The 24,518-nt window shown below is 54.5% G+C and overlaps 3 protein-coding genes across 5 annotated transcripts in view; 1 reads left to right on the top strand and 2 right to left on the bottom strand.

The window, feature by feature from the left end:
- The window catches only part of PDCD11 (programmed cell death 11), a 44,494-nt gene extending 35,107 nt beyond the window's left edge, over window positions 1–9,387 (top strand). The window contains exons 26-36 of one of the 2 annotated variants that reach the window (XM_030334513.2): window positions 1,076–1,132; window positions 1,645–1,767; window positions 2,630–2,752; window positions 3,158–3,461; window positions 3,684–3,800; window positions 4,755–4,904; window positions 5,114–5,358; window positions 6,083–6,251; window positions 6,825–6,978; window positions 7,435–7,600; window positions 8,184–9,387. In XM_030334513.2, the coding sequence (XP_030190373.1) occupies window positions 1,076–1,132; window positions 1,645–1,767; window positions 2,630–2,752; window positions 3,158–3,461; window positions 3,684–3,800; window positions 4,755–4,904; window positions 5,114–5,358; window positions 6,083–6,251; window positions 6,825–6,978; window positions 7,435–7,600; window positions 8,184–8,355 (1,780 nt within the window). In that variant the 3' untranslated portion in view covers window positions 8,356–9,387. Of the gene's footprint in view, window positions 1–1,075; window positions 1,133–1,644; window positions 1,768–2,629; window positions 2,753–3,157; window positions 3,462–3,683; window positions 3,801–4,754; window positions 4,905–5,110; window positions 5,359–6,082; window positions 6,252–6,824; window positions 6,979–7,434; window positions 7,601–8,183 lie in introns of both variants that reach the window. The other variant, XM_030334512.1, reaches the window with a different exon arrangement.
- Window positions 9,388–9,911: 524 nt separating this feature from the next.
- On the bottom strand, window positions 9,912–14,972 carry CALHM2 (calcium homeostasis modulator family member 2). 2 transcript variants are annotated; one of them, XM_030334514.1, is made up of 4 exons: window positions 14,683–14,972; window positions 13,334–13,417; window positions 11,942–12,657; window positions 9,912–10,847 (listed from the first exon to the last, which is right to left on the bottom strand). In XM_030334514.1, exons 3-4 carry the CDS (start codon window positions 12,494–12,496, stop codon window positions 10,431–10,433), a joined length of 972 nt encoding a protein of 323 aa, XP_030190374.1. In that variant the 5' UTR covers window positions 12,497–12,657; window positions 13,334–13,417; window positions 14,683–14,972; the 3' UTR covers window positions 9,912–10,430. The 2 variants fall into 2 exon arrangements, with proteins under 2 accessions (XP_030190374.1, XP_030190375.1); XM_030334515.1 differs by lacking the exon at window positions 13,334–13,417.
- Window positions 14,973–17,623: 2,651 nt separating this feature from the next.
- CALHM1 (calcium homeostasis modulator 1) lies at window positions 17,624–21,010 on the bottom strand. Its single transcript, XM_030334348.1, has 2 exons — window positions 20,459–21,010; window positions 17,624–18,106 (listed from the first exon to the last, which is right to left on the bottom strand). The coding sequence occupies exons 1-2, from the start codon at window positions 21,008–21,010 to the stop codon at window positions 17,624–17,626; spliced, it is 1,035 nt and encodes a 344-aa protein (XP_030190208.1).
- Window positions 21,011–24,518: the final 3,508 nt, after the last annotated feature.

Below are 24,518 nucleotides of genomic sequence, written 5' to 3'. Positions count from 1 at the left end.
GCTAAACAGCACAGAGATAGCCAGTGCCTAGGAAAAGAAAAGGAATGAGAAATCCAGGGTGATCTCTGCTTTGCCTCTTGGGCTTACAAATGCAGGTGTGGCAGTGCCTGGGTGGTTCAGTTGGTTAAGTGTCCGACTTCAGCTCAGGTCACGATCTCACCGTTCATGGGTTTGAGTCCCACGTCGGGCTCTGTGCTGACAGCTCAGAGCCTGGAGCCTGCTTTGGATTCTGTGTCTCCCTCTTTCTCTGCACCCCCTCAAATAAATAAACATTTTTAAAAAATGCAGATGTGACTTTTAGCAAATTATTTAATTTTAATATATTTTATTGTAGCCAAACCTGTGAGTCACATTCAGTTGTGATTTATCTGTCCCATGTGGATAATAAATTAATTGCCTAAATGTAGATGATCCCTCAAGGTCCCGCCTGCTTTGGGAATGAGGATGCTGTGGGCTAGGAGGCAGGTGTGTGTCATGGGAAACCTTTGGACTGTTGCTGAGATCCTTTCTACTGCTAAGATTCTATATTTTGAAACTGCAACTTTGGGTTGCTAAGTGCTGTTTTCAATGAACGAAGTTTGGAAACCTTAACCAAAGAGTAAACTCTGCTTTCCCTCCTGGAAGCCTCCCCTGCTTAGGACTCATTGATCTGTTATCCTCTGATCTGCTGCCGTGATCCTGCCCTAACACCTAGGTCGTCACTGGTCATGGTTTCTGGTGGTTAGTGGCTGAGATTGCACACTGCCAGGACCCAGTGTCAGGCTGCTGACACCTCCTGAGTACCCACCACATGGCTCTGTGTCTCTTCCCGAGGGCTCCATGCCCCTTCTCATTTTCTACTCCTAGCACCTTTGTTGAGTAAGAAGAGTAGGTAGTGATTGACTAGTAAACTGAGGCTCAGGGAGGTGACTTGTGCAGAGTCCCTCAGCACATTCTTGACAGAATGAAGAACAGAGCCCAGGTGTCATGTCCCCTCACTCTTGCTTGTTGGTCAGCCTTGTGGAGAGGAGGCTGAGTCCCTCTGCTGTTTCCTGGGATGCTGAGAAGTCAACATCTCTTTTTGCTCTCATTCCAGGTGTTACGTCCTGTCTGCTACAGACCATGTATTGACTCTGTCGCTGCGATCGTCTAGGTGAGTGTCTGTGGTGGAGACAAGGAGGGCACTGAGGAAAGGCTGCACAGAACTCTGGGCTTCCCCCCTTTCTTCTCTGCTTGTGCACTCTCTACCTTGCCCCATCTTTATCCAGAAAAGCTGTGGCCATTCACATTGCCACAAGAACGTGTCTGCTCAGACTCTTGCTGCCCAGGGGAAGGTTCAGACATCTGAATGTGTTATTCAAGGTGGCCACACAGTGGCCCTGGAAAGGGAAGATGATCTGGTTCCCAGGGTTCCGTAGTTAGTGGCATGTCATGAAGTGGATTGGCCTGAAGTCCGCTCGTTCCATGGTTAGAAATGGATGTTTTAGAGGCCAAGGCTGACAGGCCTTCAGGAGAGAGTGGGGCTGGGCTCTGAGGTTGTCATATCCTACAGTCAGGTCCAGAGTTATATTCTTGGATGTAGAGTTTGATTATCACAAGTGAGTTGGGAGTGGATGAGAAAGGGAGGGTTGAGGTATGTGTACATAATAAGCCTTTCATTCTTAGGACAAACCCGGAGACGAAGAGCAAAATAACTGATGCTGAGATTAACTCCATCCAGGATATTCAGGAAGGGCAGCTCCTGAGGGGCTATGTGAAGTCTGTCCAGCCGCACGGTGTGCTCTTTGGGTGAGTGAGGTGGAGTGTGGGGGGGTGGGCCAAATGCGACGCCCTCCCTGGCCTGTGCTGGTCCGTGGTCTGTGGTGGTCCTTGGTCACCTCCTCTGGAGACAATATGAAGGAAGGGGAGTCAATGAGTTCCCACCAGTTTGTAAATTCTGAGATGTTTTATACTTTTAAAAGCGTTTTGAATTATTCTTACTGGTGTTTTGGACACCAAAGAGCATGGCATGTCCAATTTCAGTTTTCAGTTCATTTGGTTTTTCTTTGGTTTGGTGTTTGATGGTGATTTGTAACTGTTCAGTGAAATCACATGACGTTCACAACCAGCAGATAGCACAGCGTTCTCTGCTACGATTTCCCCATTTTCATCTCCTCTGGCCATTCGTGATAGATGCATTGTGGTGCTCTGGTGTGGGATGGAAAATGCCCTTCGGTCCCATCTTCATTTATGCCTGATAGTTTTTTCTAGTTTACAGAGCTCTTTTTATCCTTGTGAATGCCAGGAACTTGTGTGTGTCATAAATCCTTGTCACAACTTGGGTCCCTAGGAAAGTGGAGGCACTAGGCTAGGCTGGGACTCTCTTGTATTTATGACCACAGGACTCTGTTTTTTCTTTTTAAATTTATTTTTAATGTTTTTAAAATGCTCATTTATATTTGAGAGAGAGTGTGTGAGCAGGGAGGGGCAGAGAGACAGGGAGACAGAATCCCAAGCAGGCTCCATGCTTGTCAGCACAGAGCCCAGTGCAGGCCATGATCTCACAAACTGTGAGATCATGACCTGAGCCGAAATCAAGAGCCGGATGCTTAACTGACTGAGCCACCCAGGCACCCCTGTGACCACACAACTCTTGTCTCTCTCCTGTCAGCCTCGGCCCCTCTGTTGTGGGTTTGGCCCAATACCCACATGTCTCCCAGTACAGCCCGTCCAAGAAAGCCCTTTATAACAGATACCTCCCGGAAGGGAAGCTGCTTACAGCCAAGGTCCTGAGGTAGGTGTCTTCCCCACCCCCATACGCCCTCTTTTCCGAGGAGCCCTGGGAGGAGATTCAAGAGGTAAACTAGACTTAACGGCTTAGGTAGTGTTGGTGCAATGTTCAGCTGAACAAAATCCCATTGTTTGGAGCCTTCTACTTCCGCCCCAGCCTCAGCTCCTAGAAGTTGACGTGGAGACTTTTCTCTGCATCGGCACTTGTTGGGGACAGAGTAAGGGGACATCAGAGCTGCCCCCTGTATTTTACTATTCAGCATGGTAAAATGCACCAAAGAATACTGAACGGATTGCAAGTAGGTAGGACAGGGCCCGGAAAACTGGACTGATCTGGAGAGAAAGGCCTGGGCTGTTTGCCGAGCCCGCTGTCCTCTGTTGTCCTCATTGTCCTCCCTCCTTGTTGTAGCCTGAACCGCCAGAAGAACCTGGTAGAGCTTTCATTCCTCCCCGGTGACACTGGGAAGCCGGACGTGTTTCCCGCCTCCCTAGGACTGCCACTTCTAAAGCAAGAGGAGAGGAAAATGGAGGCAGGGGAGCAAGAGCACAAAGGAGAAGAAGAGCAGAAGAAGAAGAATCAGAAAAGGAAAGGGAAGAAGAACGAGGAAGGGCAGGAGGCAGTGCAGCCGCTTGGCAAGGAGAAGAGCGAGTCCCAGAAACCGCAGGCCAAGAAGCAGGGCAAGCGGCCGCGTCGGGAGCCTGCAAGTGAACAGGTACGTCCCTCAGGGAGGATGGCCTCCCTCACGGGCACAGGAGAGCATTTCAGAGCCAGCCAGACGCCACATGGCCTTCTCTTAGACCGAGAGCAGTGTGAGTTTGGAGCCGGGCGCTGGATGGTGCCAGCAGGGGCAGAGGAGGGGGCATTGCCCCAGGCCGCCAGCGGGTTCCCCTGGGTGGGAAGGGTGACTCGCCATCTTTCCCTCTTGTCATCTCAGGAAGGAGTGAAGAAGAAGCAGAAGAAAGCTGCTCTGTCAGAGGAAGACGACAGTGGTGTTGAAGTGTATTATCGGGAAGGGGAAGAGGAGGTGGAAGAGAGGAGTGTGCTGCCCAAGGTGAGGGTCAGCATTGATGGAGAGAGGAGGCGGCCCTGGGGAGGGAAGCCCTTGGTCTCCTGCCTCCGAGCTGGGCAGTTTCCGGCCCACGCTGTCCTCTCACTTCTTGTAAAATATGACCAGGTGGGGCCACTGCTTTATCCAAGGAGTGGGCTGCATAAAAGAAATTCTCATCAGTATTTATTGAGTGGAGCTGAATTAAATTAGTGGGATGGGCAGATAAAGGGGAAGCTTAACCTTTCCTGAACCTGCATCCCCTTCTGAAAGATGGGGACAGTACCATTAGGACTGAGAAAGGGCTGCCCAGACTGTAGGTACTAACATCCCTACACCCCGGAACGCTTCTCATCTCTCTGTCTTGGCTCTACTATCTCCTTACACGTGTATGGCACTTTGTACACAGATGTGTATATATGTATGCATATGTATGCTGCTGGTGGTGGTGGATTGTTTGTTTTCTTGTTTTTTGTTTTTTTGCATACATATGTCTTAAAAGCTCATTGCCTAAATAAATGTATTTACAAGAAAAGCTTTCGGGGCGCCTGGGTGGCGCAGTCGGTTAAGCGTCCGACTTCAGCCAGGTCACGATCTCGCGGTCCCTGAGTTCGAGCCCCGCGTCGGGCTCTGGGCTGATGGCTCGGAGCCTGGAGCCCGTTTCCGATTCTGTGTCTCCCTCTCTCTCTGCCCCTCCCCCGTTCATGCTGTGTCTCTCTCTGTCCCAAAAATAAAATAAACGTTGAAAAAAAAATTAAAAAAAAAAAAAATTATAAAAAAAAGAAAAGCTTTCACATCACTACTGTGGTTTCTCCAGTGGAGCGGGCCTAGCCTGGCCCTGGGAGGGAGCAAGGGTCTCTGGGCCTGGTGGGAGCCCCTGCTCCTCCAGGTGGGATGGGGTCGGAACAGGGTGCAGCCCGAGCTGAGTGCTTTCCTCACACACCTCTTGTGCTCCTTCAGGGGAAGCCAACCAGGCCAGCAGAAGTGCCCCGGCTACAGCTGTCCTCCGGTTTCATTTGGGACGTGGGGCTAGACTCTCTGACCCCGGCCTTACCACCTCGAGGAGAGAGCTCAGACAGTGAGGAGGACGACAAGCCACAGCAGTCCACGGTGTCGTATTTTGCAGGGGACCCCTTGGTGCTAGTCTCTCTTTGCTCTCTCCTGGCCTGGGTGTCCCCCCTGGCAGGGCAGGGCAATCTCAGGCTGGGGAGTATTTACAGAGCTCACTGACTGCCCTGCCAACTCTTGGCTTCAACTACAGACCTCTGCAAGGGTCTGAGGAGCAGATTACTCACTAACTTTTGTGCCTTCTGTAGCAGAAGAGGAGCAAGAAGGAAAGGATGTTGGAGAAGCAGAAGGCAGAGAAAGAGCTGTCCCGCATTGAGGAGGCACTGATGGATCCCGGACGACAGCCAGAGTCCGCAGATGATTTTGACCGACTCTTGCTGAGCTCCCCCAACAGCTCCATCCTGTGGCTGCAGTACATGGCCTTCCACCTGCAGGCCACAGAGATCGAGAAGGCCCGGGCCGTGGCTGAGAGGGCTCTCAAGACCATTTCCTTCAGGTCTCGGCCTTGTCCTTCTGCTTTGGTGGGGGGGGTGGCTCTTGAAAGGGAGGGCTGTGTCTCCGCCGGCTGCAGAGCTTGCCGCCTGTGGGTCATTTCCTCTTCGGCAGGCCGACAGCAGTTTGGGTGGCCGCCACCCGCACCCATGGGTTCCCAGGCTTGTCTCATTGCTGCGCCATCTGTGAAACAGATCTGCTCATTAATATTTTATAGTCTCCTTCACTGAAGTGGCTAAGGGTTTACAGGAGTCCCTACACTGAAATAAAGGGCCTAACTTGGAGCAGAAGTAGAACAGGGGAAATAACTCCACGTACCTGGGTGCGGACACTCTCGGTGGCCATTTCCAGGCACAGGGTAGAGTGAGTTTTCTGACCGCTAAGAGGAGGGATGGTGATCCTTTGCTTCATTCTCTTAGTTTGGAGAGAGAGACCAGAAGATTCTGCTCCTTCCTGCCCAAACATCTAGCCAGTTTAAGATTTAGTGGGCTTCCTTTCTAGGAATGGAGGCAGATGCCAGGGGAACCCCCACAGTCAGGGGCTGGCGTTCTGCTTCTGTGTGAGCTGCAGTGGGGACTGGGCTTCTCAGGGTTCTCACTAGGGGCTGGAAACTGAGGATGTGGATAGAGCCAGGGAACGAAGAAATAGTTCCAGTCTGCATCCCTGGGCAGTAGTGGGGGCTAACTTGGGCTGAGGTGATGGAGCTCATGTGCTGACTTTCTCTCCAGAGAGGAGCAGGAGAAGCTGAATGTATGGGTGGCTCTGCTGAATCTAGAGAACATGTACGGCTCTCCGGAGTCACTGACCAAGGTCTTTGAGCGGGCTGTGCAGTACAATGAGCCTTTCAAGGTCTTTCTCCATCTGGCTGACATCTACACCAAATCAGAGAAATTCCAGGTAGGAGTCTGATCTGGGTGGCCCGCTGCCGGAGGGTCCTTAGCTGCTCAGAAACTAACTCCTAGGAGTCACAGAGGCAGCAGGGAAGTCACAGGGATGAATTCCCCCATTCTGGATACAGCCCTGCCACAGGCTTGCTATGTGTCATCTGGGCCCTAACTTGTTTGGCTTCTAAGTGGGCGGAGTCATTTCCTCCCCCTTCCACTTTAGGACTGCAGCCGGCAGCGGAAGGAAGTGAAGGGACAGCTGACCCCTGGTGTATATCCCTTGGGTTTACAGCCACGAGGCAGCAGCTCGGCAGAGTGTCCCTTTTCTGTCTCTCGTGTGCCCCCATGTTGTTCTCACCTTCTCTCTTCTCCTGTTTGGACTTCCATGCAGCACAGGATTGATAGGGAGACTCCCCACCTGTAAGGCTCCTTCATGTGTTCTGTGAGCCTCTCTGCTTCCCTCAGGCACCTAGAATTGGGCCTGCACAGTGACTGGAGTTTGAGGCTACGTCTAGCCCGTCATGAGCATAGCTGCTGCCTGTCTCTGTTGTATCACACTCTGTAGCTTACCTTTTCTTTCCCATAGGAAGCTGGTGAGCTCTACAACCGGATGCTGAAGCGATTCAGGCAGGAGAAATCTGTCTGGATCAAATATGGTGCCTTTCTTCTGCGGAGGGGCCAGGCTGGGGCCAGTCACCGTGTGATGCAGCGAGCCCTCGAGTGTCTGCCCAATAAAGAGCGTGAGTGTTCGCCCCACCTTCCAGCCTGATTCTGGATCACATTAGGCTCTCTGATATCTGGACGTAGGGATTGGGGGTTTTCTCTGAGGGGGGTGTGGTGTTGGGAAAGCCTAGTGGAGGGCATATAACTATTTTTCTATTGATTACATGCTCATGGACGTAACCATGTGTTGCATTTCAGATGCTAAACTTCAAAGATGAAGGAACAAAAAAAAATTAGTGCTAACTTTATTGCCCCTGCCCCCTCTCCCTACTGGGCCCAGAGAGACTCTCCAGTGGAAGTCATAGATCAGTACCCGTCTGTGTATTTGGCCCTAAACTGCCCCACTGTCCCAACTGTCATCTTGGAACCTGGGAGCAGGGAGTCAGGGGTCAGACGGTGTCTGACATGTAGCACATTGTGCTGTGTTGAGGGGTCTGTCCGCTTTGTGTATCTGAGCTGTCCTCTCCCTGCAGATGTGGATGTGATTGCCAAGTTTGCCCAGCTGGAGTTCCAGCTAGGGGATGCGGAACGGGCCAAAGCCATTTTTGAGAACACACTGAGCACCTACCCAAAGCGCACTGATGTCTGGTCGGTTTACATCGACATGACCATTAAGCATGGCAGCCAGAAGGAAGTCCGGTGAGAGGGGAAGACAGATCGGGGCTGATTTAACTGTGGGGATTGGGGGACGTTGGCCAAGTGGATAAGTTTTAGCCCCACAGTCAGCTTCCAGGATCCCCGGTTCTCTTACACTCTCTGAAGAACATCTTTGACATGACATACCAGGTCCTGAGGCATTCACTTTGCAGCCTCTTTTTCTGTATCTGGAACCTGGGGTGGGTGGTAGGCTGGTCCTGGTGTGGGAGTCAGGAAATTTGGGTTTCCTGCGTAATTCATTGTACCTGCTTCTGGTGATAGAGAATGTTCATGGGCTTGCTGTTGTCGCCTGTGTCTCCACAAGGCAGAGAGGATTAGGGATGGATGGATTGAGGTCAGAAAGAACTAGTGCCTTGCCCAAGCCTGTGGGTGTTTGATCTAGAAAGAGGGTGGCAGTCTATCTTCCCATGGACACCTTAGGACTTTAAAATGGTAATGAATGTAAAGACAGATGTGAGAGTGCTGGAAAACAGACAGCCTGGCTCCAGGGCCAGAGGGTGACAGCTAGCCAGCAGTCGAGTGGCCGGGGGCCAACAGGCAAATGCTGCCTTGCTCTTCCTCACAGGGACATCTTTGAGCGGGTCATTCATCTCAGCCTGGCTCCCAAGCGAATGAAATTCTTCTTCAAGCGCTACCTGGACTATGAGAAACAACATGGCACTGAGAAGGACGTGCAGGCCGTGAAGGCGAAGGCCCTGGAATACGTGGAAGCCAAGAGCTCCGTGTTGGAGGACTAGTGGCCCGCGGGCCTCAGATGACCACTGTCGGCAGGGGGCCAGCCCTGGCGAATCTCAGGCGCGTGGGCGGCTGAAAAGCTGTGTTGTCTGAGGACTCTTATTTAAGTGTTGCTTTTTCTGCAGCACCTTTTAGGGTAATCCTGTCAGGATGGAAAAGAACTTGAGCTTTCTTAGACTGCCTTTTTGCTTGTTTTATTTTAAGTACTAGTTTACTTCATTTGTACCCTTTTCTGAGGCTGCTCAGTGGTTGTAGGCAGCAGACTCTTGGACCCCTAGAAAAGCTGAGGCGCTCTCCTTCCTGGGAGTTTGCTGGGGACAAGAATGGAGGGGCTAACTTCTGATGACCTGGTAGTCAGGATCTCAGTCTGGCCCCAGCAGGCTCTTGGTCCAACTAGAGGGGGTCAGCAAGATCCAGGGAGTGGGCCTCCTCCCGTAGGCTGAGTCCCGCAGCCTGTGCTCAGCTAGCACTTGTGCCCTTTTGTGGACTCAGTGAGGCTGGGACAGGAGGATGAAGGCAGACCCCAGAAAGGACAGTTGGGGAACCCGGGTACCTGAGAGGAAAGCCACAGGGATTGACATGAACCACCTGGGAGGCCCAGATTATCCAGACTCTCCTAAGTTAGGTGCCTCATTTGTGAAATGGGGTCAAAAAGTCCTACTTGGAATAGTGGTGGGGCCAGGTAGTTAGGAGACTCGGTGAGGACCTAGATTGCTGTGCTGTGTGAGTTGGGGAGACCACAGTTTTTCTGTGTCTCCCTATAGCCCCGATGGGGAGAGATCCTTGGATGGAGGGCATTGATTGGCTGGATGATTTTCCTTGAGACCTGAGGGAAAGGGGACATGTTGGGTCCACCACACCCACGCCTCCCTGGGGCCCTTGTAAATTGCCCAGAAAGGTGGTCTCCACCTCCTTTGGTAATAATCCTGTATGTTCCAGAATTCTTGGAAGCCAGCACAGACTCAGTTGTTGAGGCCAGTTCTTTTCTGGCTGGTCTTAAGGGGATTAAACGTTTTCTTTGGCATCGCTCTAAATGTGCTGAGAACTGGAGAGCTTTCCTATGGGAAGTAACTGGGTTGAATGCTGGCAAGCAGGACAGGGACAAGGAGAGCATCAAAGGTTTTAGAGATGGTGGAGGCGATCAGACAAGGGTAGGCATGTGTGGGTGGTGGGGAGAGGCAGAGCTGGGGCTATTCTGGTTTTTGGTCATTAGCACTAAGTTATAGGAGCTAGTCTACCCTCCTGAGTGAGTGTTGGGTCTTTTGACTCATGGAATTTAAGGTGATCTTCCATCTGAGACAGGCCAGGCTTCATCTGTTCCCCAGATCAAATCAGATAACTGAATCTAACTATCAAGACATCATCAGCCGTAGGGCCTTCCCACATGTGGGAACATTTGGCTTTCCCTGCACCCCTGCCCTCCCTTCCATCCATTTTAATTTTGCTCAGAGTCTCTCTATCCCCCCCGCCAATCCCAAGGGGATGGGATTTGGGCCTGTCTCCGTGACCACCAGCCTGCTGTGGCATAGCCCATCCAATAATGCAGGCACCAAGCTACTCGTTTATACTAGGAACAACTTTATCAAAAATTTTAAGTATATAAAATAAAGCCAGAGGCTTACATTGGAGGGCAGCTTCCTGGCTGAGCACTGCTGAGCCAGGTATCCGCGTGCAATCACACATACGGTAAGCGCACGATATCCTGCACAAGGATATCACGCTCACCTGGCTCTGCTGGCCGGGGCTTCCCAGCTTGGGAGTCCCACCGGTAAGCAGTTGTCCACATCATAGTTAATTAAGGCTCGGTTCTGGGAAAGGGCCTTTTCCCCAAAGCGGTTGACCAAGTGTTTGGTGGCAGCAGGACAGGGCGTTTCTTCAGGTCTGAGAGCCTTGCTGTCGGAGCAGACCACGTTGTCTACTAGCTCTCCACACCCCAGGGTGCTTTGTGTTCCTTGCTTCTGACCTGTTTCCCCAAGAAGTTAAAAAAAAATCATCCCCTTCTGATGCTGTGAGCAGGCGGTGGAGTTCCGTTTGAGTCCAGGCACCGTCACTGGCAAAGAGTGTGGGAACCGGTCCCTCAGGAGGCGACCAGGGCCATCTCCACGGTTTCTGGTGCCGTGCCGTTGCCCGCCAGACCCTGGGCCCACTTGTGCAGGCGGCTGTAGAGCGGGAGGCCCTGGTTCTCGCGGTACAAATAGACGCCCGTGATGGCGTTCCACTGTGGCCGAGGCTGGGTGCCTTCCACGGGGAACCTGGCCACCAGCTCCTCGTCGTCCTTGTCGAGCGCCACAAAGCCGAAGAAGCGGCGCACGTTGTTGGCGGCCAGCACCCGCGAGTGCACCTCGGCCGTGCGCTGGAAGAGCTGGTCCTCGTTGGCGCGGTACTGCGCCCAGTAGGCCTCCTGGCGGTAACTGAGTGGTGAGCAGTAATGCTTGAGGCACTTGGTCAGGAACACCAGGATGGCCACCATGCCGATAAGCAGCCACCCGAAGAGCTGGCCAGAGAAGGGGCACAGTTGAGGAGGGGCAAGGAGCTGCCTAGACCCTCACCCGCCCCAGGAGGAAGTGGGAGGAGCTGGTCAGAGGGCTCCGGCTGGGCTGGGCTGGGCTGGGCCGAACCGAACCTCAGCCACAACCCCCCTGAGGGCAGATTCTACTTCTAGAAGGGAAACCGGCCCTTATGGCTGTGATTCCACTTCTTTGTCCTCACTCCCTTGAACTCACTTCTCTGTTGTGTTTTATTTGTTTGTTTAGAAAATCCTGTGCTCTCCTTGTGTCCCTCATCCCTTGCTGCTCTGAGTTAATACTCCTAGCTGTGTTTTCTGCCCCTGTCTCTGCCCTTGGCCTCTCTCCCCAGGCTGACCTCTGCTCCTTCAGAATTGAGCCACGGCTAAGGCTAGGATCAGGGCAGCAGCCACTGCATCCTGAGTCAACACCCCTTCCTGGCTCGGGGGACTCCCCTATGACAGCAGCACTTGAAGGCTGACTTCGTGCTGGGCCGGGGTCCTTCCCAGAATAGGAACGTGTCACCTCCTAGCTGACAGCAACCGTTTCATAAGCTTGCAAGGGTTCGTGCTCAATCTGGGTGAAGTAGAGGTGGTTTTTTTTTTGTTTTTTTTTTAATTTTTTTTTTTAACGTTTATTTTTGAGACAGAGAGAGACAGAGCATGAACTGGGGAGGGTCAGGGAGAGGAAGACACAGAATCTGAAACAGGCTCCAGGCTCTGAGCTGTCAGCACAGAGCCCGACGCGGGGCTCGAACTCACGGACCGCGAGATCATGACCTGAGCCGAAGTTGGCCGCTTAACCAACTGAGCCACCCAGGCGCCCCGAAGTAGAGGTTTAATCTGTGACTGGGATCGAGGCTTAGTCTAAGCCAGAACATTCCTTTAATGTTTAAAAGTTGCTTCACCAAGTCCTAACTCAAAGGTTACCCGGCTCAGACACCTGATGCTGACAATCTAGTGCTTTCCTGGAGACCTCAGCCCCTGAGGACAACTCTGCCTTTAAGGCTGGACCATCCCAGCACCTCCCCACCAGCCGTCGCCTAGGGAAGAAAGAGGAACAACTTCCCTTTGCACAGCCTTACCTGGGACTCGTACTTGAGCCTGCGGGTGACCTCCTCCCGGAAGCCTGACAGGTTGGCAGGGCCCTCCCCACAAGGGAACCTGGCCAGGATTTCTGTGGCATGGTCTGGTGGGAATCCCTTTTCCCCGGCTGTGAGTGAGGAGGGGTCCACAAACTCGCTGAGAGCACAGACGTAGGCCTCACCGCGCAGCAGGGAGATGACAGACCAGGTCACCGGGGCCACGGCCGCACGGCCCAGGATGGAGCTTAGGAGGAGGAAGTTGGGGGCGGCCGAGCAGTTCTTGGTCCTCCGGTACTGGCACTCGGTAACTAGGTTCCAGGTGTGGTTGTTGAGGATGACACCGATGAGGAAGAGTGCTAGGGCGGGCACACCGATGGCTGTCAGCCCATATAGGTAGTTCCGGGCAGGTGAGCAAGGGCAGTGGAAAGCCACCACAGAGAACAGCTCCTGGCTGCCCACTGTGCCCAGTGCCACCAGCCCATTGAAAATCATCACGTCCTTGCTCTTGAAGAAGAGCGATAGGAAGCGGAAGTTCTCTGCAATCAGGGCTGCCATGGTGATGAGTCGGCCGGGGGACCGACTGCAAGGGGAGGTGCAGGCGGAGCCTGGGGTCGATGGTTCCTGGTGGGACTAAGAAGGCGTGTGGGCTGGTAGGCATCTGAAGACAGGGCAAGGTCTTGTCATCTTAGCCCCTCTAGTGGCTGGCCGAGCGCTCCCTGTGGGACAGTAAGTGACTGATAAATGTGTGCCTCTGAAAACTGAAAGGGTTTGAGGGGATCTTGTGTGGCCAGGCTGGTGAGATGGCAAGGAGACTTGGGGAGCCCCAGGGCCTGGTGGACAGGGTGGTGGCAGCCACTGCTCACTGAGCCCCTGCTAGGTGCCAGGCGCTTTCCATCCCTCATTGCCCATGGTCAGGATCTCACTGTGTTGTCATATCCCCAGTGTATGCAGAGAGGGTGGAGGCTTCCTGAGGGGGAGGGGCTTGCCAAGGTCACATGTAAGTAAGTGGCAGAGATGAGATTCATGCTCAGGTCTGTCTGCCTCAGGCACTCAGGTTCTTGTTACTCCCACAAGCTTCCCTTGAAGGAGGGATTAAGAATGGCCTTGTGGCCCTGGGGAATATGGGGTTCCAAGTAGTTCTGATGTGTTAAGGGACCTAGGACTACTTGGAGGGTTTTGTCCTCAAGGCCTGTAGCCCATGGGTGTAACAGCTGTGTTGGTGACCTGGTAAAGGACTTGGGCCTGACTCAGTGAGGTGGGGTGGGGTGGGGTGGAGGAAGGGGACTCGGTCAGTGGTAAGCCTGGTGCAGCGTTCCTAGAATTCATGAGAACTTTTCATTTTGGAGACCTCAGCATCTGGACTGGTTTAGGAGATCCTGGCTTTCAACGTACTTTATGACTTTTCTTTGGGTCTCGGTGTCCTCATCTGTGAAAAGAGGCCAAATCATTCTGGCCCTTGCTCTCTCCTTAGCGGTGCTGGGAGGAAAAGAAAGGGGGAAAAGTGATGCCTAATAACTGTTCTGAGTCAGAAACCCCCTACCTCACCCTGTCAACTCTTTAGGGTGGCTCCCAGAGGTGAGGCAGCTGGCATGTTTCTCCTTCCTGCAAATATCAGGAAACTAAGGTCTAAAGAGGAGTAAGTGCCTTGCTCGAGGCCATTAAAGTATGGAGGTGCCTGGGCAGGACTTTCGAGCCTGATGTAAGGAGGCTTGGGAAGTGGACAGGGGTGGGTCTAGCTAAGTCAGTCCTCTGTTTTCTTGGCCTCCTGACCTTGCTCTGTGCTCATCCATCAGAGAGCCCTGGTGAACCTTCCATTCCCCACCCATCACCCCTCCCTTTCTAAGCAGCCTCCCGGGGGGCTGCCCAGCCTGCCAGGGACAGGCAGCCTTGATGGGCTAAGGCTTGACCATCCCCACCAGCCCATACCCAGCCTGCTCCGCCATGTGGTACTGGCAGCCTGCCAGGAAGTGGCTGAGGCTCCAGCCATGTTCTGTCCCGACTCCCTTCCTAGGCTCCACCCACACAAGCAGACATTCCAGGGTGTGGCCCTATGTCCTCCCCATCTAGGGGATGAAAAAAAGCCCACAGCCAGAAGAAGCCTGGGAGTGGTGGGATGGAGTGGGCAGCAAACAAAGCGGGGGAGACCTGCCCATATTTCCTTCTCTACCTCCTCTGTACCCGCCACCCTTCCTGGTCTCTGCCCAGGTTGCCAGATGGGCCCCGGCAGTGACCACGTGGGGAGCCAGGAGCAGGAGGAGGGACCTGACTCCCTCCCACTCAGCCCAGGGCCTCCGGTTGCACTCTCTGGGAAAAAGTTTATAATGTTGCCAGGGATGAATGGGTTAAAGGCAGGCTCCTCTCCCTCTTGCTCTTCCCCTCTTGGCTTCAAGTTTCCTAATGAGCCTTCATGGGTTCAGAAGCTGCCCAAAATGGGGTACAGGATACCTGAATCCTTGGGGTAGTGAACAGAGAAGAAACCAGGCCATCGGCTGAGACTACCGGCCATGTCTCGCAGGCCAGGAAGGGGTCACATCTAGGCCTGGGTGGGACCTCTGACAACAGCAGTCAGGACAGAAAGTGGGACAGGCTGGGAGGGGCACAACTGGCAGGGTCCAGAGTGAGGAGCCTCGGAGGGGCCTTTCTTCCCAGGACAATCCTTCCGGGTGGCCTTGAGCAGCCCGCCCATCCTCCCCATCCTCCCCGTCACCTGGCACACCCCAGAGAAGGGCCCTTCCTCTTACCTGGGGCCAGTTGCGGGCGACAACCAGTGGCTTCAGCCTCCGCGGAGCGTGGGCCTGCAGGGCGGCCCTGACCCGAAGTGCTTTCGGGCTGTCTTGTGATTTCTTCTGCACCGGAGCAGGGAGCTGGAGACCAGCAGGGCCTGGGCTGGCCTGGCGCTGTTTTCTAAGAAGTTTTAACTCCAGGAAGAGAAGGAAACAGCAGGATGGAACTCGGGCAGTAGCAGTGAGTGGAAAAACAGCCGCCTTCAGGCGCCAGGCAGGGGAGGGCGGGTGGTGAGGGCGGTGCAAGAGGAGAGGAAGTTGGGCTGCCTGTTTAGCAGCGCCTGGCCCGCGCCTGCCCTCCTGAGCCAGCTGCACACCAGGGGGACCAGTTCAGGGGCCAGGCAAGGGGGCCCTCCGGGAGATCCTGCCTGGGCCTGTCCTCCCTGCCAGTGTCAGGAGTGCTGTCTGTGCTTGACCCCCACTGGACAGGAGCTGCCACGGAGGCCCCAGGAGGGTTGGAGGAGAGGCGCCACCAGATTGATGCTGACCGCTAGCAGGATGCACAGGCCACAGCCTCCCTACCTTATTCTGGCTCCTCTCCCTCAGAGCCGCCCTGCACCTGTCGGTCCTCCTCCCCACCACTGGGTCTTCTGTCCATACTTCAGCTAACTCCCCTGGCACTGCTTCACATCTCAGGAGGGCTGGCACCGTGATTCTCTGAGGCCCTGTGCACAGACCACCGGATGGTGGGTAGAAATTACAAGAAGGCGAGTTGCTGCAAGAACTCCTTTGTAACCATCAGAGCTGCCCAGCCTGTCCCAGAAAGCGGTCATGAGCTCCCCATCTGTGGGAGTGTGCAAGCTGAGGCTGGAAAGTCACGGGTCAAGAATTCTAAAGGGGAGAGCCCTGTCCAAGGACAGGCTAGATGAGCCCTATGATTAAGGGAAAGACCTCCCTCAAACTCCCCCCTGTGTCATCTCTGCAACGTTTGTGGTTCTGTGACGGTGGGACTGCCGAGTGCCACACTGGCCTCCCTGAGTTGTGCTTGTCCCTGTGCAGAAATGAACGGAAAGGACCAGTGGTTATTATTCAGATCCTACCAGGTGCCAAACACCATTCCAGATTCTTCCTCAAAAGTTATCCTCCTTTATCCTCACCAAAATTCTGAAAAGCAGGTCTTTTTAAGATCTGTTTTTCACATAGACACACTGAAGTTTGGAGGGATTTAGTGAGGACCTACAGCTCTAGTTCTTGAACCCCAATCTGCCTGACCCAAAACCTTGCTCTTTCCTTGGCGTTTGTACCTCCTGATACGCTGGGCGTGTCCTCCTCCCAAATAATGAAAGGAGCTCAGGCTGAGTCTTAGAAGTGGGAATGGAGGGAAGAGTAGTTGGGAAGAAGGGAAATTATTAAAGCGATGTTGTAGGGATCAAGATCAAAATGAATTCCTAGATGAGTGGGACTCACATCTTCCTGGCCCTCAATTCCCTCCTCGACAAGGTGTCTCCAGTTCCTTATGTCGCCCTCCCCGTTCTGTCCAGGGTTGGATAAGCTGTCAGGTTCAGAAATCTACAAACACATGAGCCACTGCATACTGAGTACCTATTCTGTGCTTTACACCCTTCACCTGTTTCATGATTATAACAACCCCATCAGGTAGGTGCCCCATTATACAGATGAGGAAACTGAGGCACAGAACAGGAAGCAGTTGGCCCGAGGGACACAGTTTGTAACTGGCAGAGTCAGCATGTGACCCAGTTTTCTCTGGCTCTGGAGCCTGAGCTGTTTCCACTGCAGGCAGCTCCCCTTCCACTCCTCCACCCTCTTCCCCGTCTCAGGGCAGAGCCTCTTAGCACTCTAGAGACCCCTTCCCAGGGAGTAGGGTTTCTGAGAAAATGGGAAAACATTCAGCTTTTTTTCTAAATGCCTGAGCTCACGCAAGACCTGGACGTGAAGGAGGTGTTCAGGCGGTCTCCAAGGACCCCTCCAAGGGAGGGTGGTATGGTCTGAATGTGCCTCCCCCCCCCCCCATTCATGTGTTCCATCTTAACCCCCTAGGGTGATGGTACTAGGGGGAGGGGCCTCTGGGAGGTGCTTAAGTCATGAGGGCAGAGCCTCATGAATGGGATTAGTGCCTTGACCAGAGGCTCCAGAGAGCTCCCTTGAGAAGGTGCCGGCTTTGAACAAAGAAGATGGCCTCCATCAGAACGTGACCGTGCCGGTGCCGTGATGTTGGACTTCCAGCCTCCAGAAGTGTGAGAAGTAAATTTCTGTTGTTTATAAGCTACTCAGTCTGTGGTATTTTGTTACAGCAGCTCAAATGGCTAAGGCAGGAAGACTTGTGCTCAGCACTAAATAAATATACTCAAGTTGTTGGGTGGCCTCTGTGGTGACCACGCACTCTGGCTTCCCCTAAGTAGACAGAACTTCTGGCATCTTGTGTCATCACCTAGCACTGCAGGTGTGTGACCTCGGGTGAGGCTGTGGGCCATGTCCTCACGGCCCACTCTCAGCCTCGTTCAGGATACTGACCCAAATCAGGATTCCTGCTTTGTGAGATGACTGGACGTCCCCCTCCCCCCCACTCCCTGAGACTTGCGCATAAGGGAGCAGAGCCGGTAGCAATCCAGAGCAAGGATGGCTGTAGAACCTGAGAGGAGATAGCGAAGCAGGGGTGAAGTGGCTTGGGAGGGGCTGGTCAGGTGGGAGTTTGCCCCCTCCCCCCCCACGAGCCAGTTCTGAGCCCTTCTGACTCATATTGCTGTGTCACAGCTGGAGGACTAAGGTCCCCGTCCAGCTCCAAATTTCCTGCCTCAGTGGCAGGTAAATGCCCGGGCATGTGGGTCTGCTCCGGGGGCCTACCGCCCAGAACCTGCAGACTTCATCTTCCCATCTGGTTTGGGGGTCTGAGAGGCCATGGGCTCAGACCCCCTCTCTCGCCTCTCCGCCTGGCCACAGCTCACACTCTGCTGAAGTAGGCGGCCACCTCCTTGCGTGGAGGCCGGGGCCCGCCCCCCGCCCAGCCGTTGCCCACCGGCGGCTGCTCCTGGCCCAGCCTCAGGGGCGGCTTGCATTTGTGCCAGCTCGTGAGCAGCCTGTTCACGGCGCCTTGATCCGTGATGCCACGGAGCTTCTCCCTCTCCTCCTCAGCACCCTCGGGGGGCGCTGGGGCAGCCGAGCCGGCGGGGGCCGTGGCCAGTGCCCCGTGGGCGTGACCCAATTCCAGGTCGTGGTTCATGGCCTCGAAGAACTGCTGGATGCAGACCTTGGCGAAGGCCTTGGCGTGTTCCGTGCACGTCTCGTCGAAGAGCTTGCGCTCGATGTCGATATAGTGGGACCAGTACTTGCTTTTGAGGAAGGCGGCCTGTGTGAAGCAGGGCCGCACAGAGCGCACCACGAATGCCAGCAGTGTGGTCAGCAGCACGAAGGACCAGCCCAGTGCCTGCAGGGGAGAGAGGGGGGAGTCGGCTGGCATTGCTCTCCAGCATCCCAAGCCTGGCTAAACCCCCCAAAGCACTCTGTATGTCAGGGCCTTTAGGGAAAAGAGGACTGATGGGGCAAACGATCTTAACTCTTGACCTCCATTTCCTTTTCCATCAAATGGGCACGGAAATGGGATCATGTGAGTAAAATGCCCGACATGTGGGCCTGGCACTCAGTGCACAGGAGTTAGCTGGGCACACCTTGGAATTAGGCTGCCTGGCTTTGGACCCTGTCTCCAGTCCTTACCAGTTGACCAGGAGCAAGGTGTCTGGCTTCTCTGTGCCTCAGTTTCCCCACATATAAAATGGGGTTGTTGACGGTACATATCTCATAGAGTTTCTGCGAGGACTAAATGTAATAATACACGGCACACAGCCTGGTACGTGCTTAGCGCTCAGGAGCTGTTAGCCACTATTATTATGTCCTCGTTCACCTCCCAGGGCCAGAGTGACCCTTCGTCCTCTGAGTCTGGTACCTGTCCTCTGGCTCCTGGCATTGTCTGCCTTTCAGTAGCTAGCACTACACGAGGCTTCTCTGTGTGGGCTCTGAGTTGGGCCCTCAAGGGTCACGGAGACAAATAAGACAGTTGCTCAGACTCTGTGCTGGAGAGCCCTAGATGCTTGGGTGCCAGATCCGCTCTGCTGATAGTTCAGTCAGGCCCGGGGCAGGACGCTCTCCTAACCTGGGCTTCTGGATCAGCCCCCAGCTGCACAGAGAAGTGTCTGGCCGGATCAGGATGCGAGGTAAGTGTCTGTAATTGGAGCTGGTGTTGTGGCAGAGCACACATGGGCTGGGGAGCTGCAAAGCACGTGCTTGGTCTGGGGGAGCAGGCATCCTCTGTGCTGCTCCAAGAGGAAATGTGCACCCCGTGGGGCTGGAGATCTTCATGTGTTTTTTTTTTTTTAAATTTTTTTTAATGTTTATTTATTTTTGACAGAGAGAGAGACAGAGAGAGAGAGAGAGAGAGAGCATGAGTGGGGGAGGGGCAGAGAGAGAGAGAGAGAGGGAGACACAGAATCCGCAGCAGGCTCCAGGCTCCGAGCTGTCAGCACAGAGCCCGATGCGGGGCTCGAACTCACAAACCGTGAGATCGTGACCTGAGCCGAAGTCGGTCGCTCAACCGACTGAGCCACCCAGGCGCCCCAAGATATCTTCAGGTTTTAAGTAAAGCCAGAAATCTGAATTTTATGGGAAAATTTCTGGTTTTCAGAGGAGGTTGACCAATTCCAAAATTGAATTTTGAATTCACTTGGAAGGCCAGATGAAACATGTCTATAGGCCAGGCAGCATGTCCCCTGGGGGACCTTTTAGTTTATGATGCAGTGGTTTAAAGGTCGGGTGGAGGGACAGTTGCCCCAGGCCCTGAGGCCTGGCACGATGGCACAAGTGTCCACAAGGGAGGGAGTGGTTTGGGAGGGAAGCAGAGCTCGTACACTCAGAGTGCGACATCCATGTGGTGGTGACACGGGCTCCACGGGAGGGCCGGAGATGGGGAGCCAGGGGTCTGGATTTGCCAGAGCAGAGTGTTTCTCTAGCGCTGGCAGGGCAGGCCCGGCCCCCTGCCCCTCCCCTGACAGCCCCCGGTCCATCTGCTGCCAGGGCCTGCTGCCGCTTCCTCCCCGTGCTGCAGCGACTGCAGGGGAGGCCTGGGGACTTAGGTGGGGGACATCCGGGGGGCAGAGGATGAGGGAGTGGGGCTGGGGAGGACCAAGCTCTGGCCCATCAGTGGGCCCTCCACCCCTGCCTTTAGGATGCATCCCAACAGTACATCCCCTCACCCAAACCCTCCCTTCCAGGGGACCCAGGACCCTCGGATCCCACTCCCTGAGCAGAGGGGCACCTGCTGGGGGCATTTGCCAGGGAAATGTACCCAAATGGCCCAGCCACCCACCTGCCGTGCCACCGCCCCGGCCTGGAAGAAGAAAAGGATGCAAATACACCAGGCTTCTAAGCCGGCGCTCAGGATGGAGAAGGTGGGGCTGCCTGAGCTGTTGGGTCCACTCTAGGGGTCTCGAGACAGGACGGGCCTCTGGGCTGAGGTAGCCACATCACTTTTCCCAGGTGGCGCTGATCCAGGGAAGACACACGGCTCTGCCTTCAGAAGTCCTGGCCTCAGTTGGGAAAATACGCCCCTGTCCCAAAGAGCTCCGTCTGAGGGGGAGACCCAGCCCAGTCTGGGGAGCTCCAATCCATTGAGAAACACGACTGTACCCTGAGAAAGCCCCGTTTCAAGAAGTGAGGGATTGGGCCTTGCCAGAGGGACCCCAGGCTGTGAGGGGAGACCCATGCCAAGGCCGTGGCACCCCCTCACCTGGGAGATGCAGCGCAGGTAACGCACGGCCACCTCGCGGGCCAGCAGCCAGTCGCCGTCATAGATGTCGGGGCAGGGCACCCGGGCTAGCAGGCGGGCGAGCTCGGGTGGGGACAGGCCGGGCGCCAGGCTGCCGTTGCCCAGCACAGTCACGGGCACGGCAGTGCAGAAGGCACAGAGGAAGCACTTGCCATCCAACAGTGTGACGGCCACCCAGACGACGGGAGCGATGAGGGCCCGCTGGGCCATGGAGCAGAACATGTAGCGCAGCACGGCAGGGTCTTTGGCCCGGCGGCCCGGGGGCCGCTTCCACTCTTCCGCCAGCATGGACACGTTGTTGTTCATGACCAGGCCGAGCAGGAAGAGCACCAGCGGGGGCGCCAGCAGGATGCCCGCGCTGTAGGCTGCGTTGTAGCCGGGCAAGCAGGGGCAGTTGAAATCGAAGGCAGAGTACATCTGGGCGCTGGCCAGTGCCATGATGCCGCAGATGCCGTTCATGAAGGACTCCTGGTTGGACTGCAGGAACTGGAAAATCATCCGGAACTTGTCCATGGCGCCCCCCCCCCCCTTCACGGGGCCTGACGGCCTCCTCCCGCCTCACCGCTGCTTCAGGATGGCCCCCGTGGCCCACTCTGCCCAGGAGGTGCCCGCCTCATGGCAGCGACGGGCAGAGCTCAGGGCAGCGGCCGAGGTCACCGTCTCTTTGGGAAACCTTCTAGTCAGGGGCTGGCTGAGAGGGCACAAGCCATCCAATCCTGTGCGTGCAGCCAGGGCTCTGCCCCTCCCTCCCTTCCTGCCCCTCCTGGGCTTCTCTCTCCACAGCTGCCTCCGGCACTGGGAAACCAAGAGGGCCACACCTGACGGAGACCCGTTCTCTGTGGGTGTGGGAGGAGCGAGGGGAAGGAGGCTCAGACGCAGGCTGGGAAGATACCGTCTCCAATAAGGTTGGAGTTTGGGAGAATGCAGGGCTGTGGCAGGGCCTCAGCTTCTTGACCTTTTCCCCTGGGCTCCTGGGAAGCGTGTCGCCCTCCTTCCGCCCTTCCCGTTGGGTCTTTCCTCTGTGCTGTATCAGGGTTCGAGAGGGCTCCTTGGTCGGTTCAGACAGTGATGGTATGTATGATAAGGTAATGATGGCAGTGATGGTGGATGGTGGTGGGGATGGTGGGGATGGCGGTGGGATGATGGTGACGGTGGTGGGGATGGCGGTGGGGATGATGGTTGTGGCGGTTATGCTGTTGGTGCTGATGGTGGCTATGGTAATGGTGATGATGGTGACAGTGGTGGTGGTGACAGTGGAGATAGGGCTAATGCAGCCTCTCACAGTGCAAAAAGCCTTGAATCTGGAGTCAGAGGATTTGGATCTGCAAGGTTGCTGGGTCCCCTCCCTGCTAGGCAGGGCGCTATGCCTGTGAGCATAAAACAGGTGCTTTTATGTCCAGTCTGCTTGTGTCGCTGTGAGTGTGCCCGTGTGTTTATGGACTGTGGATGAGAAATCCTTTCCCAGCTGCACCTCCTGCCTCTACTCCCCCAGATCAAAAATTAAAGGGGTGGGGCTGTGGGGTTTTATGCCTGGAGCGCTGTGGCATGGAAGTCTGAGTATGTGGGGAGCCAGGCCAGGGCCCCTCCATCAGCATATCAAAGTGGGACAGAGCTGAAAGGGCTCCCTTTGATGCTGCCAGTTCTCCCAGAAAAACAGGTCTGGTCCAGCTCCAACCAAATGGGGCTGAGGCAGAGCAAGGGCCTGGATGGAGTGGCTCCATGGGTCCCCCGGATCTGTGTGTCCCTGTGTGTGCCCATGTGCGAGCTCCCTGTGGCTTTGGGCCTCTGTGCATCTGCATGTGTGCAAGTGACCATAGGAGAGGTCTCTGTGTCTGTGTGTCTCTGCATGACTGCCAAGAACTGGCACTGCCTGGGGCTTCCTCCGTGTCTGGCCACATGCCAGCACTCCACATGCATCACCTTGTGTAATGCTCCCACAATCCTATGGGAAAGGTACCACTGTCCCTATTTTACAGAACTGAGGACTAAGGCTTAGGTGAAGTTACTCGCTAAAGGTTACCCAGCTTGTAGATGGAGGAGTTGAATTCAGACTAGGTGGGGGTTGGGTGTGAAGGAGAGGGCAGGGGAGTATTATTTTTGCCTTTTTCCTCCAGCTGTATCAGGTTCTCCTGTTCTACTAGTCTGGATGGAAATGCTAGGTATCACAAGTAGGATACAGGTAGGGAAGGATATTGTTCCCCTCAGTCCTCAAGCTGGAGCATCTAGGCTGGTGGCACCTGCAGGACCTTTTAGGGGGCCCTCCAGAGGTGCACCCACAGGTGCAGAGCAGGATGAGGGAGATACAGCCAAGGAGGTGTCTGTCCCCAGACATCGGCTGCAGCATCAATGTGCGTGGTAGACAAGGGTTCTGAGCTGCCGGCAGAGCCTAAAACACAGCCCCGGGTGTAGAGGGGTGAGGCTGGGGGGGGGGGGTGCGGTGTAGGAGCCCAGGAGCCCGGAAGGGCTGCCTTGAATCTCTGTTTTCTACTGTGGGCACGGCTCCCTGTTTGTAGCTGATGTGCCCTTTTAGTGGCACCCAAGCTGGCTACCAGCTTGAACCTCTTTTTTACTCCATGCCATGCTGTATCCATTCTTTGCAAGTTCTAACTTGCACATTAGTTTAAAATACTTGACATGAAACAGTTTGATTGGATTCGAAATCTATTATTCTCGTTATCACCAGAATTTTGTTTACAGTTATTGAAAGCAAATATTAAATATTAGACATTAGTTTGGAATTTATCACTCCCCCTTGGGTCAGGGCTTTCATGGGTGTATTTGTCAAACATTTGAAAAGGTCATCATTAAAGAGCTTTGGGGTGGGGGGGTGGAATAAAATGGGTGAAGGAGGTCACTTTGCCCCGGTGTCATGTACCGATGTTATCAGTCAGTTGATCCAGTGGGGTGGGAAGAAGATTAGGAATCTCTCAGCCTCGAAAAGAGGGTAGGGCAGAGCAGGTGCTCTCTAGGGAGAAGGTAGAGGTGGCCTCTTGAGCACCAGGTGAGGCCAGAACTGTGTCAGAGACCACAGCGGGACACAAGGCGGGGGGGGGGGGGGCAATTCCTTAGCCATCACCCCTTGACTTGTGCTGTCCCCCTCTTGGAATACCATCTGCCCTCACTCTTGCCCACTCACGTCCACTTCAACGCCCTGCCCATTCACTCACTGTTTCTTTTGCTGAACAGTCAAGAAACCATGTTACAGGGTGGTTAAGAAGCAACCTATCCAATGGCCTGGGTTCAAGTCTCAACCCTGCCATGTACCAGCCAGGAACCTCGGGCAGGTAATTTAACCTCTGGGTGCCACAATGTTCTTGTCTGTGGAATGGGGACAAGTAAAGAGCCTACTGCTCAGGCTGTTGTGGGGATTCCGGGAGATATTGCAGGTGGGAGTGGAGTGGCAAATGACCCTTATAATAACCTTGGAATGGTAATAATTATTAGCTCTGTACTTGAGCTTCAGTAGTGCATTTTGAAAATCTCTATTTGTTTCCTATTACCGCTGTAGAAAATGACCACAAGTTTATTGGCTTAAAACAGCACAAGTTTTATTTTCTCACAGTTCTGGGAGGTCAGGAGTCTGAAATGGGTCACAACAGGCTAGAAATCAAGGGGTTGGCATTGTGTTCCTGGGGAGAATCCATTTCCTGGCCTTTCCCAGCTTGGAGAAGATAACCACATTCCCCCGCTCACAATCCCATGTCCCTCCAGCCTCTGCTTCTGTCGTCACTTCTCCTCTGCCTCTGACCGTCCCACCTCCCTCTTCTAAGAACACCGAGCGCATGGGTAATCCTGACTAATCCAGGATAGTCTCCCCATCTCAAAATTGTTAGCACAATCACATCTGCAAAGTCCCATTTGCAGGTAACCCACTCACAAGTTCCAGAGATCAGGAGGTAGACTTTGGGGGTCCATTACTCTTATCTGCTGCGGTTGGGGTCTTTGGTAGTGCATTCAGCAGTGTTTTGTGTCTTCTGCACCTCTTCCCTGTAACCCCCCAGAGTGTGACTGGGTGTAAATG

The sequence above is a fragment of the Lynx canadensis genome, chromosome D2, assembly GCF_007474595.2.
Source record: "Lynx canadensis isolate LIC74 chromosome D2, mLynCan4.pri.v2, whole genome shotgun sequence".
NCBI lineage: Eukaryota > Metazoa > Chordata > Mammalia > Carnivora > Felidae > Lynx > Lynx canadensis.
Note: the sequence above shows the minus strand (reverse complement) of the source record. Positions and strands in the feature narration are given on the sequence as shown.

Bases quoted from the DNA above. Each gene is read 5' to 3' on its own strand.
- CALHM2 (XM_030334514.1), bottom strand. From the start codon at position 12,496: ATGGCAGCCCTGATTGCAGAGAACTTCCGCTTCCTATCGCTCTTCTTC. The intron at 10,848-11,941 runs GTAAGGCTGTGC...TTCTCTGGCCAG, and splicing joins GGCTCAAGTACGAGTCCCAG to CTCTTCGGGTGGCTGCTTAT.
- CALHM1 (XM_030334348.1), bottom strand. From the start codon at position 21,010: ATGGACAAGTTCCGGATGATTTTCCAGTTCCTGCAGTCCAACCAGGAG. The intron at 18,107-20,458 runs GTGAGGGGGTGC...TCTCCCCTGCAG, and splicing joins ACCTGCGCTGCATCTCCCAG to GCACTGGGCTGGTCCTTCGT.